The sequence below is a fragment of the Kwoniella europaea genome, chromosome 1 (assembly GCF_036810445.1).
Source record: "Kwoniella europaea PYCC6329 chromosome 1, complete sequence".
Classification (NCBI taxonomy): Eukaryota; Fungi; Basidiomycota; class Tremellomycetes; order Tremellales; family Cryptococcaceae; genus Kwoniella; species Kwoniella europaea.
In genome coordinates, this window is record NC_089487.1 from 13492573 (window position 1) to 13510281 (window position 17709).

Sequence of the window (17709 nt, forward strand, 5' to 3'; positions counted from 1 at the left end):
ATATATCTCTGGCAGATGTAAAACGAAGATAGCAGAAGATAGAGAAAGATCCAATAGTTTGGTAGCGATTACTACTTTTCCATCTACACTCTGATCCCCGAAGCTTATTCTCCGTTTATTTGTGCTAAACCTCGGGGTTCAGATTCGGCTTTCAGGTATTGGGTAGATTAGTATGGCATTTCCTATTAACTTCATGCATCAAGGAGATATACATCATGACTACGTAGGATGTATATCTAGGGACCGCTAAGCCCGCTAATTCCCCAGTGCCGAGCTGACATACTCCATGTATCCGCCCATAGCTGTATCCATCTCGAAAGTAGGGTTGCCAAACGAGTGACCTTGGTCGGCTGATCCATCAGTTCTGAAGATTGCGTCAACATTAAGGGGTCCACCAGCGATAGATCCTAAATTACTGTGTAAGGAAGCGGAAGTGGGAAAGTAAGGCAAGTCGATTCTGGCTGTACCCAAAATTTGCTCGACATCTGCCCAAGCGAACGTCGCCGGTTCTGTCGCTGCACTGAAGAGGGCTGATTGGGATGTTGAGGATGCTTCTTCGGTACTTGGCGGAATGGCGGAAGCAAGAGACATGTCAAATGAACTCCCTGTCATGTCCGATACCTCACCAGCGTTGGATATATGAGATCCCGTTCTTCTGGCTATAGAGCTTAGGCTGTAGCCAGTCCCGTCAGCTCAGATATTGCTCGAGAGATGGAAGCAACGTACCACAACATATTGATAAGTTGAAACCCATTATGCTTCTCGTAAGTCATTAGATCCTGATTGGGGTCTCCTGCTAGCCTAAGAGCAACCCTCAATATGAGATCTCTACTCCTGGCATCTGGCTCCGTCAATTGTAGGATGATCGTAGACGCGAAGACAAGCGCTGAAGTCCTTCCGATCATGTGCAATGCTCTTTCATGGCATAACGCCCCTTCAAGCATCTGTATGGCTAGTCGCAACAGTTCTTGACGTGTCTCCGAGGTCCATTTGCCAGGTGAGGATTGAGCTCTGGAGATGCGTAAAAGCCCAACCAGCCGTGAGCGGAGGGAGATATAGCGATAATGCCATCTCTTGAGTGAGTCGGAATGTGGCGATAGCCAACGATCTTCCCAAACATTCAGAAATGTAGATATCCAGCTTTTCTCGGCTTCGAATCCTACCGCAGAGTGTGGAGAGAGACGAGAGAGCCTCTCCTTCGAGTCAACCTGGCGCGTTTGTCAGTAAGACTTGGCCTATTCAACTCTAAAATCACTCACCTCGAACAAGTACAAGGCGTGATCCGCGGCAAGAATAGCCTCAGAATCAAAAGGTCCGCATCGCTTCAGCCTATCCACCTCGACAGCCGATAACTCGGATATGTCAGGAGAGACCGCTTTTCTATCAGCGATAGCTTCCCATCTAGAGAGTAATCAGCAAATGGTTCTCAGCGAAAAAGCTGTTTAGATCACACACCTGCTTTCAAAGAGTATCAGAGATACCCTCAACCTGAAATCGTTTCTTGCCAATAGATCACGCTCCAATTCATCGGCTGATCTCGATCCCGCATGCTGAAGACCGATCGAGGAGGTCAGACGACTAGCCCATCCCATTCTTGCCCAACGCTGATCATCAACTAGTCGATTCTTGCGCAGACCCCACTCGATGAAGAGCTAAATTGCAATTAGCTCAATGTACATCTCATCTGTAATGGACACTGACCATTTCTGCTTGCACTATCTCCGTCGATTTCGCCGCCGTTGCACATACTACCGACTGCAATTTCTCCGCATGTGTATGCAGCTGATTTGCGGTCTGACAACGCTTGGCTGATGAGTTGGGCAGGGTGGCCAAGGCAATAGCGCCGACCATGAGGATGACCGTGAAGAGGTATGCAGAGCGAGGTTTGACATAGCTCGGAGTGTGGAGGGATGTATCGAGTATGGGCATTTGCAGATGACAATATCGGAAATAGCTGAATTAGGGATACGATGTTACCCTGCTCTGCTGTCCCTAAATTGAACACCATCCAACCACCACTTACCTATCAAACAGCTCCAGTACCTCCTCTTCCACAATAAGGCCCTTCTGCACAGGATCTAATCCCTCACTGACATCTCGTTTCGTTCCATATAGACCATGCTGGAAGAATGTCTGCTGATCGTGTAACGCTTTGAACAACTCCTTGTTCCCCCACTGATTCAACAATCTCAAGTCCTCACTTGGTAATACCGATCGCGAAGGAGGAAAACCTAATGGTGCTGAAACAGTCTGAGAGTCCCACCCTTGTCGAGCACATTCCGCTAACCAAAGCAAAGGATTCTGTAGATCCCCTTCAATAGCACTAGGACTGGAGATGTGCGTAGGCAGGGTTATCTGATCTGAGCGAGACGTCGGAAATGACTCCTGGAGCTGATCGAGGGCGGGACGGCGGGATGAAGAGGCGATGTTAGATGAGGGATGAGACTCTTGCGGAAGTGGGATTGGTGCTGTTGATGGACTGATACTGTGAGTACGAGTCCAGATCAGATTCATAGGGCTTAGTGAGCGATCGTCGTTCCCTCTATCACCGTCTGTGCCTAAATTGTTTGCTGTAGGGGTTTTTTCTGTAGACTTCCTGCGCTGCGGCATTGAGTACTCGAGATTGTGTCTCACGCCTTGCAGCCTCTCGAGGGTCTTTCGACTTGAAGCATATCAGTATATGCACTGTAACCCTGGAAACTCACTTCTTGCTGCCCTTCGTACGACCCCTTCTCGTTGGCACACGATTGCAACCTAAACCTGCTTCCTTACATCTGACACATATCGATTCGACTTCAGATACTCTGCAACGAACTTTGGCCTGGAGCACTTCAGTGGGGTACTCAGGGTGATTGAGAGTACTCACTATCCGGCAGCTGGACTCCGCTCAGGACTTCAGCATAAAGTTGCATACAAGAAGCAGGAACAGTGACTCACGCTTGACAAGCCCTTGACAGTCTTACACCAGGACTTTCCATGGTGTCGGGTTCTCAAAGAGTAAGTCTGTCAAGTGCTGATTGGGTGTCTAGATGCAAGAGCAACGTCTTGCTATCCTTCGTATCGTATTTCCTGTACAAACTAGAGAGCGAGCGAAAGAGGCAATGTAGATCGGATTTTTGATAGATGTCATGCAGGATTCGTTTTCATTCTGGACAGCCGCTTTCCAGATGGGTGGAGGGTCATCTTCCTCCAAACATTTGGCCTTTATGGGTCTATTCGCCGAGTCACCTCAAACTGAAGACCAGGCCATAGATCGTCAAATTCATCGACATCAACTTTGTGCATAAGAAAGGCGCATCCAAGCAACATGTCCACTTCATCATGTATCGATCAAGCTCGTGAACTACCAACATGCCAATCAAGATCGATTGTCCCGCAGTGATCAAATTATCTGACATAGAGCGTACAACTGGTCATTTATCTCCCTCGAATCTATACCATGCTGTCACTGCATTCCACAACGACGGTGTGATCGTGCTGGACAATGCTATCCCAATAGACATCATAGACAAACTCAACGAAAGAATGATGGTGGATACAGATCGTATCATGTCTGGGACAGTCAAAGGGGTTCACTGGAAGTGAGTCACTGTTTATGCAGGGGTAAATAACTCGAAGACTGATCCATCCATCCCTTATGTAAAGCCAAGGCATCGAATGCGGTAATATATCTCAGGTCCCTCCGCTTGTCAAAGGTGAGTCAGATCCCACGATTAACCAAACTGATAACGCAATATTCCAGATTACCTCTTCCCCGAGATCTATGCCAATAAGCCCGCTTCCACCGTGCTCACTCAGCTACTCGGGCCAAAACCAGAACTTCACTATGTTCGATCCAACACCCTAATTGGTCATGCTCCTGAACGACAAGACGTACACAGAGATATCAAAGGTCGACATATTCCCGCCTCCACCGCTATCGCAATGAATGTCTGCCTTATCGACGCGCATGCCCAGAACGGGTCGACGGAGATATGGCTCGGTAGTCATAGGGAGCAGACTCTGGACGATTATGTGGCCATCACATCAGGCGATGTCAAGAAGACCTCTTTGGAGAGAAGAAGACAGGTCAGACCACCTGTCCAGCCTACTTTGCCAAAGGGAAGCTTGGTGTTACGGGATCTGCGATTATGGTGAGTGGGCTTGCGGACACATCATTCGCTGATATGTATTAGGCATGCGGGTATGCATAACGAAACCGATGAAGTAAGAGTGATGCTTGCGCTTGTCTATACCGCTGGGTACGTCAAGTCATTTTCACCGGATGAGCTGGTGTACTGAAACAATCTATTTAGGTGGTACAAAAACCCCCTGCTCCCTCCTTGGCCTAAGTCTATACAGACAGAAGTTGAAGCCCTTGGTGCGATCAACGATACATGGGTAGGAGGTACATTCTATGACGACGAGGATGGTAAGAAGGAATATCTAGCAATTGAGTTTGACGGGAATTTCGGCACCAGCTTTGAGGATTTGATGGCTGTGGTTTAGTAAAATGAGATGCAGGCCTCAATGAGCGTTGCCTTATCCTTCTGACAAACAATCGTGTACGCCCAATGCAGGTTATATGTCAGCTGAGAAGCAAGTAACCCCATCTGCCAGTCTGCATGTGTATCGGAATCACCAGCCTGCGTTTGATTCGTGATGACTGCGTGGTAAATTGACAATCTCCAATTCCCAGATTCGTGAAGATCACTCTCATGAGTACTTGAACTCTCGAGCTGTGCTGATGGCATCACATGATAACTTTCTCTATGGAAACTCGTGCTATCAAAGCAAATGACAATCTAATCGTAGTCATGCATGTGTCCTCAGAGGCGGAAGGTGCCGTTGTCTCATCTTCTAGCGAGTACACTCACTCCATCTTCAGACTGGGATATTACGATTGCCAGATGGTGCTTGTGCTTTCCCTGTTGTGATGATAGAATTTTTACTCGTATGGCTTCATTTCACCCGCCGAGATCTACCTCTACACCTGCACTCCGGTTCAACCGGGTCTCTTGACTGGTCTTATCTAAGTGCCCACTCGCCGCGGTGAGAATCTTGTGATCGACAGGCTATTTATAGACCCCATTGACTTACAATCTTTGCCCCACACTGGACGACCCATATGGTTCCAGTTCGCTTATCGAAAATTCTTTCAGATGAGCTGCTAGCTTATCGAAGTCTGTACCATGTTATATCTACATGAAAATGAAAGTTAAGGATCACGCTTCCGTCTTGTGTAGTAGTCTGGTTCAGTACGAGGCCTTGACACCAGCTCACGAGCGGCTTCACCGACATGTCCAATAACATCGAGTGGGAGAACAAGGATTACTATGGGGGTGCATCAGCTGCGAACGAGGTCAATTACATTGCGCAACGCCCAGATGTAGAGGTGGCTCTAGGGGAAGAGGAACTTGCACATAGAAATCCAATATTCCGCAAGTTAGGGGGCCTTTTCAATAGAGGTGTAGAAGCAAGAGGTATAGAAAGGGTTCCAGAGGACGAGAGAGATGGCAAGCACACTATCGGACTGTTGCTTTTATGGTGGAGTGTCAATATGGTGGTATCGACCCTGCCCATAGGTGTGAGTGATGCCTCCCTGTCGTGATTGCTCTGCAGATGATACCATTGCTGACTAGTCCTTGTAGCTCCTCGCTCAAGCATACTACACTCTGACCTTCCATTCCGCCGTTGCTGCAATTGTCACTTTCACTGCTCTGGGTGCCGCCTTCACCGCTTTCATTGCAACTCTCGGACCCAAAACTGGGCTACGAACAATGGTCATCACGCGATATTCAGTGGGATATGTCGGAGCAACCATCTTTTCATTCCTTAACATCCTCACCCAGCTCGGTTTCAGCGTCACAGCGATCATCTTGGGCGGCCAAACTTTGACCAATGTATCGAATGACAAATTACCTCTCGAAGCGTCTATAGTGATCGTCGGTTTCTTAGCATTGGTACTGTGCTTCGTGGGATACGAAGGTAGGTGACCAGAGTATATTTAGCACGCTGACAAGGCCACAGCAATGCATTACTGGGAGAGATATGCCTGGATTGTCCTTTTCATCTTTTATTGCTGTATGTGGGGGCTAGCTGGTCATAAAGGATTCGATATGGGAGCGCAGCAAGCGGAGCAAGATGTAGGAAAGTCATACGCGGGTGATTTCCTGTCGTTTGGGGTGAGTGTGTCTGCCTTCCAAATGCATACTTCAACACTGACAATCTCCCAGGGTATCGTGTTCTCTTCTGCCTCTGGGTGGGCACCTGTCGCAGCGGATTTCAATTGTAGATTACCTTCGACAATACGACCTTGGAAGGTCTTCCTTCTCACTTGGTTCGGACTCATGGTCCCATTGTTATTTGTAGAGATTCTGAGTGCCGCGTTAATGACCGTACCGGATTATGCTGCAGCGTTTGAGACCGGAGATGCTGGTGGAGTCCTCGCTGCTGTTTTCGAGCCTTGGGGAGGAGGCGGAAAGGTGAGTCCGCCCGAAGGTTTTTTTTGTAATTATTTTAACTGCTGACCCACCTTCAGTTTATCCTCGTCATCTTCGCTTTCAGCATCATCTCCAATTGTATCCCCAACACTTACTCCGCCGCCTTATCCTGTCAATGTTTGTTGCCGGCTTTTCAGAAGATCCCAAGAGCATTGTGGACTATCCTTGTCTTCGTCATCTACAGTGAGTGTACAATCAGATCACTAAAAACCCCTGCTCACGATTCCCATCTCCCAGCTGTCGCTGCTGTTGCTGGACGTGAACACTTCTCAGAGATTCTCTCCAACTTTCTCGCTATACTCGGTTACTGGGTGGCATTTTTCGTCGTCGTGGTCTTCGAGGAGCACTACATCTTCCGGTACTTCTTCCACAAGCAAGGCATTGATTCATCTGGTCCAGCGAGAGGGTACGACTTGACAGTGTACGATAATTGGAGAAGATTACCCATTGGTGCGGCTGGTATCTTTGCGTGTTGCTGTGGTGCAGGCGCTGCGGTTGTAGGAATGGCCCAGGTGTGGTACATAGGTCCTTTAGGTGCGGTATTTGGAGAATTCGGTGGGGATTTGGGCTTCGAGATGAGGTGAGTAAACAATCTTTCCGTTATGATCAGCATGGCTGATTTTGGGTTTGAAGTGCTGGTGTTACTGCTATTGTGTACCCTCCATTGCGGTATTTAGAATACCGTTTGGTCGGGAGATAGCGCATCTGTCGAATTGCTCTGCCGATGCGGTATCCTCATCTCTATGATCTGTACATCATGCATTTTCGCAAACTACAAGCGGACCCTCTGTGGTGGGTTCAATAGAATATGATCGACTATTCCCGTAAGCTCTAGTCGCTCTCACCGGAGTCACTCCCGCGTGCTTCCAGTCAACATAGCAGATTCGTCCAGCCGTGGAATCTGTGAAGTAGAGCCTCTTCCGATCTGACGGTGTGCTTCCAAATACACAGTTTGTTACGCTGGTTCCGTGACCTTCCGGCGGTATGATTCGTGCTACAGGCAGCCCATGTTTACTGACCACAAATATCGATATCAAAGATGGGTGACAGATGAACAAGTTGCCTTCAGTGTCAACAATCAGACCATCTGGGCCTGCAATGCCGAATGATTGGACTGGTCGAGGGTCAACATTCATATGACAGAAAACTAGTTGAGCCACACTTACAGAACTTGGAGACTTCAGAAGTCCCTCCATCCTTGTGAAGAGGACATCACCAAACACTGTTTTCTCTCGTCATCGCAACGTATAGGAACTGAGCGAACATCATCAGTTCTCATTAAGCGGCGGGCACGCACTCACTTTCTCATCATGTGTAAGTACAAGTCCATTAGGACTGGCACCATTCTCGATGAGGCAATCCAGCTTGCCATCAGGATGCAGACGATATACCTTTCCTGTTTGATCTGTCATTCCTGTTTGTCCTTGATCGGTGAAGTCTGCAAGGGGGTTCATTGTTTACATGGGGACATACTTCCACTCCACTCACAGATCTCGCCTTTGGATGAGACTACAAGATCGTTGACCCCTTGCATCCACATTAGCAATTGCCTCGGGTGTTTCGATTTGGACCAGGGTAAGAATGGTGCTGTTGGCGACTTTGACGTATTCGCTGGTAGATATACCAGAAGCCATGGCGCAAAAAGATGAGCCTTGACCTCGTACACCCATTGGTGGGAACTTGGACTATTTGACTATCTGGGTTGCTTGTTCAGACGTATGGATCATGGGTATCATGAGGCCACTAGGGGACCTGTCAGTTGCATGAGCCAGACCTATAATGGCGACTTACTGAGCGCCAGTGTCCAAAGCTCGCTTGATCAAACCCGAATCTTGTGCCCTGTTTCTCACAATCGGCGAGACTTCTTCTGCGGCAATCGCGTTCACACAATCATGCATGTCTCCGTCAGCGTGATTCCCATGTTCACAATCTACTATCACGTACTGTAAGATGTAGAATCTCAGCTCACTCCTTCCGGACTAATCACTCACATCCCAACCACAAGACGCTACGATTCGGGCGGTCCAAGCGGTGGCCAAGGTATCTTTTCCCTTATACTGATTCACCGAGCTGTCATCTTAGCTTTATCCTGTGCAGGTGCTGGCTTGACCGGTTTTTACCAGTTCATGATCTGGAGAGAGAACAGAAAGCCAGATGAAAGAGAAGGTGGACCACCTGCCATTGACTTCAGGCCCGATAGCGCTACATACGCAGATGATGCTCCTGGATTCCGATACATGAAGTGAACAATCGAATCGTTATACAAAATTGGAATTGCTGTTCGAGGTCTTGTGTGCGGAACTAAGGCTAAAAGTGTAGTTGCTTATAGGTAGAGCCTGGATATTCTAGCGTATGATTAGATTAATGAATCAGAATTAGCTGAATAGGTTGCCATTGTCTTGCCAGATGCAGTCTATTTGTTGCATCTCCGTACATTGACAATTCTTCCCAATAAGGTCAATCTGGGAAGTTTTCGTCCGGCTGAGGAAGAAATACCCTTACTCCAGATAGTCCTTATTTACTTGAATGACCTTCCAAGCCGAGGTTGCATGGCAAGCACAAGTTCTTTAGACTGTCAGTGTGTCGGATAGTCAGTATAATCCTGGTGCATTGCCTGCATGACATGCAGCACGCTTGGGAAGGCCGAACTACAAAGAGCACCGATGACACCGAGGGAAAGACCTGCCATTCCCTTTGTCTCCGACTGTAGGCGAGACAAGGCCTCGTTGAAGTTTTGATCAGTCGTACCTGCAATTAGAAGCCTTTTTGAGCATCGAGATCACACTGGACATGAGGGACTTTGTTCTATCATCCTGTCCCCGAAGGTCACCGTGCCCATCATCATGGAAGATCTGCTGTGTTTGTCCGGTATAAGGAATATTTGCAGGTTGGAACTCTAGTGGTGTCAAACTTGACGTGAGGGAATTGTTTGGTGTAAAGAGTATGGTTATTTTGTTCAAGGGAAGGGAATCGGATTTGACTAACACACCTTACCAAGGGAAGCAGTGAAGCTGCACACGCTAACTTGGCTTTCAAACCACCGAAAGGTCTGCAGTCGGAAGGTGTCTCCTGAACGCAATCAGGATGCGCATCTGAACGAGCAGAAGCGGGATATATCTCATGGTTCTCATAAGTCGTAAAGACATGCACTGAGTCAACACGGATTGGCATGGGGAGTGACGAAAGACGGACCGATTGTCAAGCAGTGATCTGACGAACGTAGGACATCACCGCATGGTCGTTGATGATGGTGACTGCAAGTTGACGCTGAACAATTGATGGGCCTGCACCGTGATACTGGTGACAGTGATTGGTGGTAGAGGTGAATGAGAGGGTCAAGATTGAATTATGGGATGAAATGGAGTAACCATATAAATTAATGGTTCAGGATACGATGAAGCGCCCGGTCCCGCATTAATCAAATAGTCAATCATCATCATTTGATCAATCAATAACAATCCACTTTTCACATCAACCTCTCAACTCATCCTCATCCTTAACCTCACATTCTACCACCATAGCCATCACAGTAGCGTCATCGTGTGTGAGTCGGGGCACAGCAGATTGATAAATTAGCTCAGATCAGTGTGGTCTGGATCTGGCAACACTGACATCCAATCGATCCACCCTGTTTCGTTTCATCGACAATAACCAGTTACACACACAACGCTTGGGCGGAACGGCAAGGGTTCTCGTACTTTGAAAGCAAGGCTACATCACATGTGAGTTATGTACCGCATATCATAACGCCAAAGTGTCATCATGTAACACAACAGCTAACGCTATTTTCATGTTGTGTTTTAACTATCTCGATCCCTCGCTGTATCTGTTGTTATTCCAATGACAACCCACTCTCCACCTCTTCCTCTCACCTGTCTCCCTCCCCCTCTTAGCGACAGCGACTCTTGGCGACGACCTGCCTCGATCGTATCCGACTTTTCCAGATCATCTACACTGACCCGCAATAATCCTCCTCCATCGTCTTACAACCGACGTTCGCAATCTTTAGAGATCCTGAAAACGGTCTCTGTCCTGGCACCCGCTCACGAAGGCTACCACCACATTCCGTTGAAAAAGACCAACAAATCTGTTCATGAAGCTGTCGCAATAACCGCAATGACCAACATGGCCACTGGTCTACAGTCTCAACCTAAGAAACCTGGATTCTTTCGACGCATGTCCATGTCCACTTCCCAGAATAAGCCAACGGTGCAGCCATCAACAAATGACAGTGGTGTACGAGTAGGACCAAAAGGCTATGGAAGATCGGTGTCTGGGCCAGGACCCTCTTACAGGCAGGATATCGTTGCTGGACCATCATACGAATCCCTTCCGGCTGGGGCAGCCCCTAGTGTGTTGGGTCGTAGGGATGATTTAAATAGTAACATGGATCAGAGGAGGAGGACACCAGCGGATCAAAGTGAGTTGAACTGTATATGTTACAAGGCTAAATATTGCGAACAGCTCCAAATTCCCAATCTCAAGCAAGACCAAATAAACCTAATCCGACACCTATCGCTTCAGCTTTCACAAGTCCGCTGGCAGCTGATTCCCAGTCTCCACCGGCAGCAACGCCAAGAAGTAGATATCCAATACACCCAGCTCTTGCGTCACCTCCTACCTCTACTCCTCGTCGAATGAGCGCGACATCGCCATATGATCCTATCAATCCCCCAGTCGTCTCGGCAGCTAGTCAAGGGGGACAGAGACATGATGATGTTGCGAGCACATCGAAACAGCTTCCTTCAAACCATTCAGGTGAGTCGTTTATAGGCTATGGGGGTGTGTACTGAATCTTTGATTGTTATGGTAGTCAATCTGCACGGCGAATCAACCGAACAACTTCACTCACAATCTACAAGGCATCATCGACAAGGCCACTCATCGTCACCTCATACGCCGCATCACGTACAGGCTGACCACGTCACCGCCATTCCGTCTTCGAAACCACAATTACCTGTGCATGGGAGCGAGACGACCCTTATGGCACCCAATGCCACTCACCAGAATGGCACAACTCGGTCTACGCCAAAGCGACATGATACAGCACGCTTCAGTCGGTTCGACGATGCAGACATCCCGAATTCTGATAATCTTCCCGCTGGTGCTCAAGCATCAGTCTACGCTCACGACAAGCAGTCGGAAATGAAGCCGATGGTTAGTGCGCGACGTTCAGCCTCATCCAGTCGCCGAACGCCAATGCCCAAGGTCGAGAAGAACAGTGGGTCAAGTGCGAGGCAGGGAAACTCAAGCAAGCAGGATAATACTGCTATCACTTTGGAATCACCTACAACGATGGACAAGACCATTTCACCACTACCACCAAACTCCAACACAAAGGCTCAGGAGCAGCTTTCAGAGGCTGGAGCATATGCCAAAGCTATAGCTGCAACCATTAGCAATCATCGTTCTGCCGAAACTCCTCGAGAGATAACCGTAAATCCTTCAGTAACTGCTACTCCCCCAAAATCACGAGCGACACGGCCTCTGCCGACCCCACCAATTCCCAATTCTAGGAACTCTCCAAAAGCTAATGTTGTCGTTATCGCAAGCAGCTCTAAGCTTCAACAGACGTCCCCAAAACAGAGCCCCAAGCGAGAGACCAGTACCGAGAAAGGACAACGACATCTAGCCACGCCTAGCTCATCGACTTTGGTCAACAAAGACAAAAGGTCTTCAGTGCGACCACTCAACTTTGACTTTCCACGCTCTCCTACACTTCCACCATTAATCGATCCTCGTACGACCCCAAACAAAAGCTCAGATCCTATCAGTCAATGGAGTCGCGACACGCCCTCTCCTGTATCTCCCGATGGCCAAGCACCTCTTGCAACTTCTCAACTACCGCCCCGTTTATCGTCAGCTCAATCCAAAAGAGCTGTCAGCTCTCCATTAACAAGCTCGACAAACGAAGTAAGGAATGACTTTGGTGTCCCGCATATCGCTTCGCCGACGATCCCTCCGAGCCCTCAAATTCAAGCTCGCCCTCGAACAACCGCAAGAGAAAGACCTCGAGCAACTTTGACCTTTCTGCTACTTCATGCTCCGATTCAAGCTGCTTTGTTGTCTCATGTGTCGATAAACTCTTTTCTCTCCCTCACTGGAGCATCCGATCTCATACGCAAAAGGTTCACCGGTGAGGCGATAGGACGATGGGTGATGAAAGAATGGGGAGTTCAAGTTGATCGTGAGAAAGGAAGAAGCTGGCCAAACTTGACTGTTTGGGAAGGTTTCTGTGAGTAATGATGATTTGCACGACATTGCTCGACCATGCTGACTCGATGACGCAGTGGAGTCCTTATTGCATGATCCGATCACATACAGCACATACCCATCTCAATGGTACAACCTACTTCAACATCTATGCTTGTCACATACACTCATAGTACTTCACCTGCGTCAACTACCTTTGACTGCGTTCCCAAATCCACCACCACTACCTTTCGAGGACGATTACGTCAACCCCGCACCAAATATGCCCAACTTACCCTTTTCAAGCTCTTTCAACAGCTTTGGGAGCCAAAGACCCCGCTCACGTCTAGGTAGTGCAGCTGGATCTGATGCTGGAAGTCTTGCGCCGGCGACAAAGATGCCTCGCCAAGAAAGACTCGTGGAAATCGTCATGCCCGAGCCTCTTGCTGCTCAGGGTCCGCAGGACGACGAGCCTACATCGTTTCCCATCACTCAGAAAGTACGCCGACGTGGCTCTATTGGCTCCATAGCTTCTGCTGCATCTTTTTCCTTTGGTCGACGACGAAGTGCAAGTATAAGCGCAGAGCCTCGAGCCGATATATCGCCTAATGCTCCTGCAGCCCCAATGCCCTCGGGTAAAGCAGCTCTTCCACCGGTCAGCTACCCGTCAGCAAAACGATACGGCTTCAAACGACATGGCGAACCTTCTCGTTCTCGCAAATCCTCGGAATCGAGCCGACCTGGATCAATATTTTCCGTACAAAGCACACCCTCTTTCTCCGCCAATCAACGCGTATCGAGTGTGTATAGCGGGCGACCATCATTCGCAGTCGATAGGAATGCTCCGCCCGTCCCTGGCTTTCCCGCGGGACTATCCATGCCTCCTCCTATTGGCGGTGGTGGAACTCGATCAAGCTTTGCGAGCAGCGACGGCGGCCGATCGGGGCGTCGTTCTGAGAATGGTGGAAATTCACCCATATCCGGCGTATTCCTCTCTAGAAGAGACTTCGGTACACCACCTCCCAACCGGCCAGAACCTTGTTTCGACCGTCCAATACCCTTCACTGTGGGCCGGGCTCCGATCCTGAGGGTATTCGTGCCTTTATCAGATCGAATTCAACGTTGGCCTTCGGCTGAGGGGGCTGCTGCTGCCACCAAGGAGCTGGAAAAGTGTGGTGCCCTGAGGAGAATGAAATTGGGTGATATAGTCGTAAGTCTTGGACACTTTACATCTGAATTTCGCAACTGATCAGGTAGCTGTCTGTACCTAGGTCAACACCGCCATACGTCAACCTAAGACTACTGAACATGTTTTGGTGTATGTGCCGTTCGTTCGGCACTTGCTCGTTCCGCTTGATTATACCTTTTCTCCGAATGGCAACTTGCCGTCATACGTTAACGGGTTCGATATCGCTCCTTCGTACTACTATCCTTTTCTACCTACACCTCAAGTCATATTCCTGAATCTCGCGCCTTTTGCTGAAAGAGCGATGAAATCCATCCGTCTGGCATACGATCGTCGAGATGTGACTGTGGCTTCCGGAGCTAGGTTAAGTGCAAAGAGGTATTTGCATGTAGCTGGGTTTGAGGTTCATCAGGCGGATCCCGTTGCACCTGAATGGCATGGCATGGTGTCATTGGAGGCGGAAGGCACAGCTGAAGGGAAACAGGATATCGAAGCTCGATTGGTGGGTCTCAATGGATCGCGACCAGACATGGGACCTTGGGAGTTGGTCAGAGAGAAGAGCATGATGGGAACAATCTGGTTAAGGTTGATCAAGTAAGTATTGTCTAATTGAAGCCTAGATATGTCATATATCATATGAGATGCATTTTCATGTGCGCTTTGTACGCTTCTTCTTTTTCTTTTCACTAGACATATCTCCCGCCTGCTTCTTTGTTTGCAATACCTCATCTGCAGTATCTATCAACGCAGAATGAAGCCATGAGACGAAACCTCCGACGATGAAGCCGAGAATCGATCCGACGGTAGGTGTGAGGGGGTAGCTCTGGTGATGATTCGATGAGCACGCTGCCCGACTCAGATGGTGAATAGCTTACCTGCCAAGGTCTGTCCCAATCCAGAGGGATAGGTATCGCACCACACCAAGCACCAGATAGAGTTCCGATGACTGGATACACTAATGCCCTCTCCAAGGGGGTTTCGGGTCTACCCATCAGCACTGAGACTGCATTTCCAATCACTCACCGAAATTCGCAGAAAAGCCGTGTCATGCGGAAACGCGCATATGTACCGCTATCAAAGATGGACGGTACACCCAAAGCATGCACCGTTGGCCACACGGTGAGGATTGCTACATGCAGGGAGAGTAGAAACGTGTGTAGGTGATGACTGAGAAGGGAATTTGGTTTAGTCTTGACTGGATCGATCACAGAAACGAGTACTCACCTGTCAAGGGGAGCTCCAAGGGCATTGATCAAAACATATAACACCACACTTGCCACTAGGGTCGACGCCGAACATTCACCGATTCTCTACGATGTCAGCAATGTACTACAAGCTTTGGACTCACGTTCAACATTCGCCTGTTCCTACTAGCTCTTTCGCTGATCGCTTCTTCATTTGCAACAGTCGCCGTTGAGGGCGCGGCCTGCGACCATCTCCGCATGATGGAACCCCACCATGACATACAGATCAGCATGCCCACGTTATCCCAGACCATTGTCACCAGCGGGCGAGAGGTCAATGGGGTCAGGAACGCATATTCAGGTCTATCGGTCGAAGATGATTGAGCAGCGTCGCCCACGAACCAAGGGGTAGAACGAGGGAGAAGCACGGAGGCGCCGCATAGTAATGCGGATAGATAGGAATGAAGGGCGAAGTACTCTGGAAGGTTGAAATTAGGTTGAGGCATTGCTGTGAGCGTTTGGTATGGTACAGCAACGAACAGAGAGGTGTAACTTCTTGAATGCTATCGAAAATATTGAACTGGCATCAAGATACACGATACAGCGAGTCCTCCACACCGAAATCCCCACGTGGGCGACGTGATTAACGACGTGAGCAAATGCTGGTCATGAGATAGCAGTGTATCGATCATCAATGCATGCATGTTCTGCCATTGCATTGAATAAGACAATTATAAGCACCGAACCCTTGAGACCGTCTCTGATTTCATCTCATTGTATTCTATCTCATTGTATTCTATCTCATTGTATTCTATCTCATTGTATTCTATCTCATTATAGCTAACGACATTTGAATCGTAGTGTTTCTTTTGTAATATATCAAAATTATAATATCTTTTTATGTACTTTCTGTCTATCTCTCTAGATGATGTTCATTTAGTCAATCCTGGGACGGAAGCTCGCCTACTTCCTGTAAGAGGTAGTGACATTGGAGTTTTTCCCAAGATCCAGTGCCAAGGCAACTTTGAAAGCGAGATCTGGACTGTTCATGACACCTCGGAAGTACTCGTGACCAGGACCGAAAGCGTAAACGGGGACGTCAACCTGTCATTGTCAGTGACTGGTATATACATTTTCGAGACTTACTAAAGAGTGTACACCTTGCCCCTCGCCAGTTCCCAAGTTACCAGTCATGGCGAAACCACGTTGGTTATCCTCGGGGTTGAAGAAATAGCCTGTGGTGTTCTTAACAGCAGGAACTCTTTCATGGTCTTTGTTGACTTCGAAGTCTTCTCGGTGATCGGGGATGGCAGCCCAACCGTGAGCAATGGTGTATCTTGGGTCCCATGTCACTGGGAAACCATCACCTTGTGGACTTTGGAAGATGGTATGATTGTTGGCAAGGACATCTTGAGGTACTTGGTAAGCTGAGAGACCAGAGTTTTGATATGTTCCGATAGCACTTCTTTTGGCCCGATCCGAATTTTGTTGTTGAAGATATTTGGTATCGGCAGATCCAAATACATCGACTACGAGATATCAGCTCTGTGTTTCCGTCAGCTGTGTGCTACACTTACATCCGTGACCGTGATCGGCGGTAACGACAATGAGAGTGTCATCGAGTTCGCCAATCTCTTCAAGGTGTTTGAGAGTAGCTCGGACGGTGTCATCGAGTTCAAGGACTTCACCGAGAGCTCGGTCGATGTCAAGAACGTGCATCTCTTTGTCGATGAGCTAGCGACGATCTTGTCAGCGGAGGTCGAGACGATGTCTTGCTTGTAACTCACAGCGGCTTCGGACATAAGCATGAAACCGGTGTTTCGCTCCTTCGATCGGGTGTGGAGTATATCAATAGCCTTGAGGGTCATTTCCTTTAGACCTGGTTGATCACGACTATATAAGAAATATCAGTGCAATTCCCGCCAGTAGATCACTCACGCTCCTCGCTGTCCTTGAGGTGTGACAGCAAGATCTAAGAGATCAGTGTAGACATTTTGATCGAGCCAAGTGCTGATGTTACCTTGAGTGAAGATACCAAGAGCTCGTTGAGCGTTGTCGAAAGCCTCGAGTTCAGTCTTCGTGTAGCCGACTTGGTAGCCCTCCGACGCCCATCGGTCGAATTGGGAGACATTGCCATTTCCAGGTCCGGGTAAGAAGTTTTCACCACCACCACCTGTAGATGTCAGCTTATATATAGTTCAGAAGCATAACTTACCGAACAGAAGATCAAGACCTTCCCAAGGGAACCAGGAGTAATTACCGGCGACCCCACTAAGATATTGCTCGATGATAGCGGTGTATTGAGACCTTTGACTCTGCGATGATTAGCTCGTGGATAGCTCATGGAGTAACTCACGGTATGAGTACAGACCGCAGCAGGAGTTGCGTCGGCGATATAAGCTTTGCTGACAACACCGACTTGACCACCTTCAATTCTTCGGAACATCTCGAAGATGGTTTCAACTTTAGGGTCGCCATAAGCTTTACCCGTCGAGCTGTTTTGGATCAGCTTATGTTACCGTCTTTCAGAACTTACTCCTATGGAACATGCATATCAGCAAATGTTACAGACATTCTCTTGATTTGAGTGACTCACAGTGTATGCGTTGAGACCGTTGACAGTCATCTTCTTGCCAGAGAACAAGGCTGAAGCAGAGTTGGCAGA

General features: G+C 48.5%; 7 protein-coding genes across 7 annotated transcripts; 3 read left to right on the forward strand and 4 right to left on the reverse strand.

The window, feature by feature from the left end:
- Positions 1-255: 255 nt before the first annotated feature.
- On the reverse strand, positions 256-2978 carry V865_005141 (uncharacterized protein; the record flags this gene model as incomplete). The annotated part of the gene is made up of 8 exons (XM_066228914.1): positions 256-673; positions 727-1208; positions 1260-1401; positions 1456-1652; positions 1702-1954; positions 2024-2662; positions 2706-2876; positions 2938-2978. The coding sequence occupies 8 exons, from the start codon at positions 2976-2978 to the stop codon at positions 256-258; spliced, it is 2343 nt and encodes a 780-aa protein (XP_066085011.1).
- A 373-nt stretch (positions 2979-3351) lies between these two features.
- Positions 3352-4488, forward strand: V865_005142 (uncharacterized protein; the record flags this gene model as incomplete). The annotated part of the gene is made up of 5 exons (XM_066228915.1): positions 3352-3581; positions 3646-3695; positions 3743-4133; positions 4176-4241; positions 4296-4488. The coding sequence occupies 5 exons, from the start codon at positions 3352-3354 to the stop codon at positions 4486-4488; spliced, it is 930 nt and encodes a 309-aa protein (XP_066085012.1).
- Positions 4489-5278: 790 nt separating this feature from the next.
- V865_005143 (uncharacterized protein) lies at positions 5279-7182 on the forward strand (the record flags this gene model as incomplete). Its single annotated transcript, XM_066228916.1, has 7 exons — positions 5279-5566; positions 5631-5967; positions 6010-6164; positions 6216-6464; positions 6521-6665; positions 6720-7062; positions 7116-7182. The coding sequence occupies 7 exons, from the start codon at positions 5279-5281 to the stop codon at positions 7180-7182; spliced, it is 1584 nt and encodes a 527-aa protein (XP_066085013.1).
- A 3140-nt stretch (positions 7183-10322) lies between these two features.
- V865_005144 (uncharacterized protein) lies at positions 10323-14458 on the forward strand (the record flags this gene model as incomplete). Its single annotated transcript, XM_066228917.1, has 5 exons — positions 10323-10902; positions 10947-11240; positions 11296-12717; positions 12773-13884; positions 13946-14458. The coding sequence occupies 5 exons, from the start codon at positions 10323-10325 to the stop codon at positions 14456-14458; spliced, it is 3921 nt and encodes a 1306-aa protein (XP_066085014.1).
- Positions 14459-14509: 51 nt separating this feature from the next.
- On the reverse strand, positions 14510-14852 carry V865_005145 (uncharacterized protein; the record flags this gene model as incomplete). The annotated part of the gene is made up of 2 exons (XM_066228918.1): positions 14510-14683; positions 14736-14852. 2 exons carry the CDS (start codon positions 14850-14852, stop codon positions 14510-14512), a joined length of 291 nt encoding a protein of 96 aa, XP_066085015.1.
- Positions 14853-14989: 137 nt separating this feature from the next.
- On the reverse strand, positions 14990-15550 carry V865_005146 (uncharacterized protein; the record flags this gene model as incomplete). The annotated part of the gene is made up of 3 exons (XM_066228919.1): positions 14990-15027; positions 15085-15097; positions 15209-15550. The coding sequence occupies 3 exons, from the start codon at positions 15548-15550 to the stop codon at positions 14990-14992; spliced, it is 393 nt and encodes a 130-aa protein (XP_066085016.1).
- A 457-nt stretch (positions 15551-16007) lies between these two features.
- Positions 16008-17670, reverse strand: V865_005147 (uncharacterized protein; the record flags this gene model as incomplete). Its single annotated transcript, XM_066228920.1, has 8 exons — positions 16008-16148; positions 16191-16573; positions 16622-16778; positions 16832-16937; positions 16983-17217; positions 17260-17359; positions 17416-17553; positions 17641-17670. 8 exons carry the CDS (start codon positions 17668-17670, stop codon positions 16008-16010), a joined length of 1290 nt encoding a protein of 429 aa, XP_066085017.1.
- Positions 17671-17709: the final 39 nt, after the last annotated feature.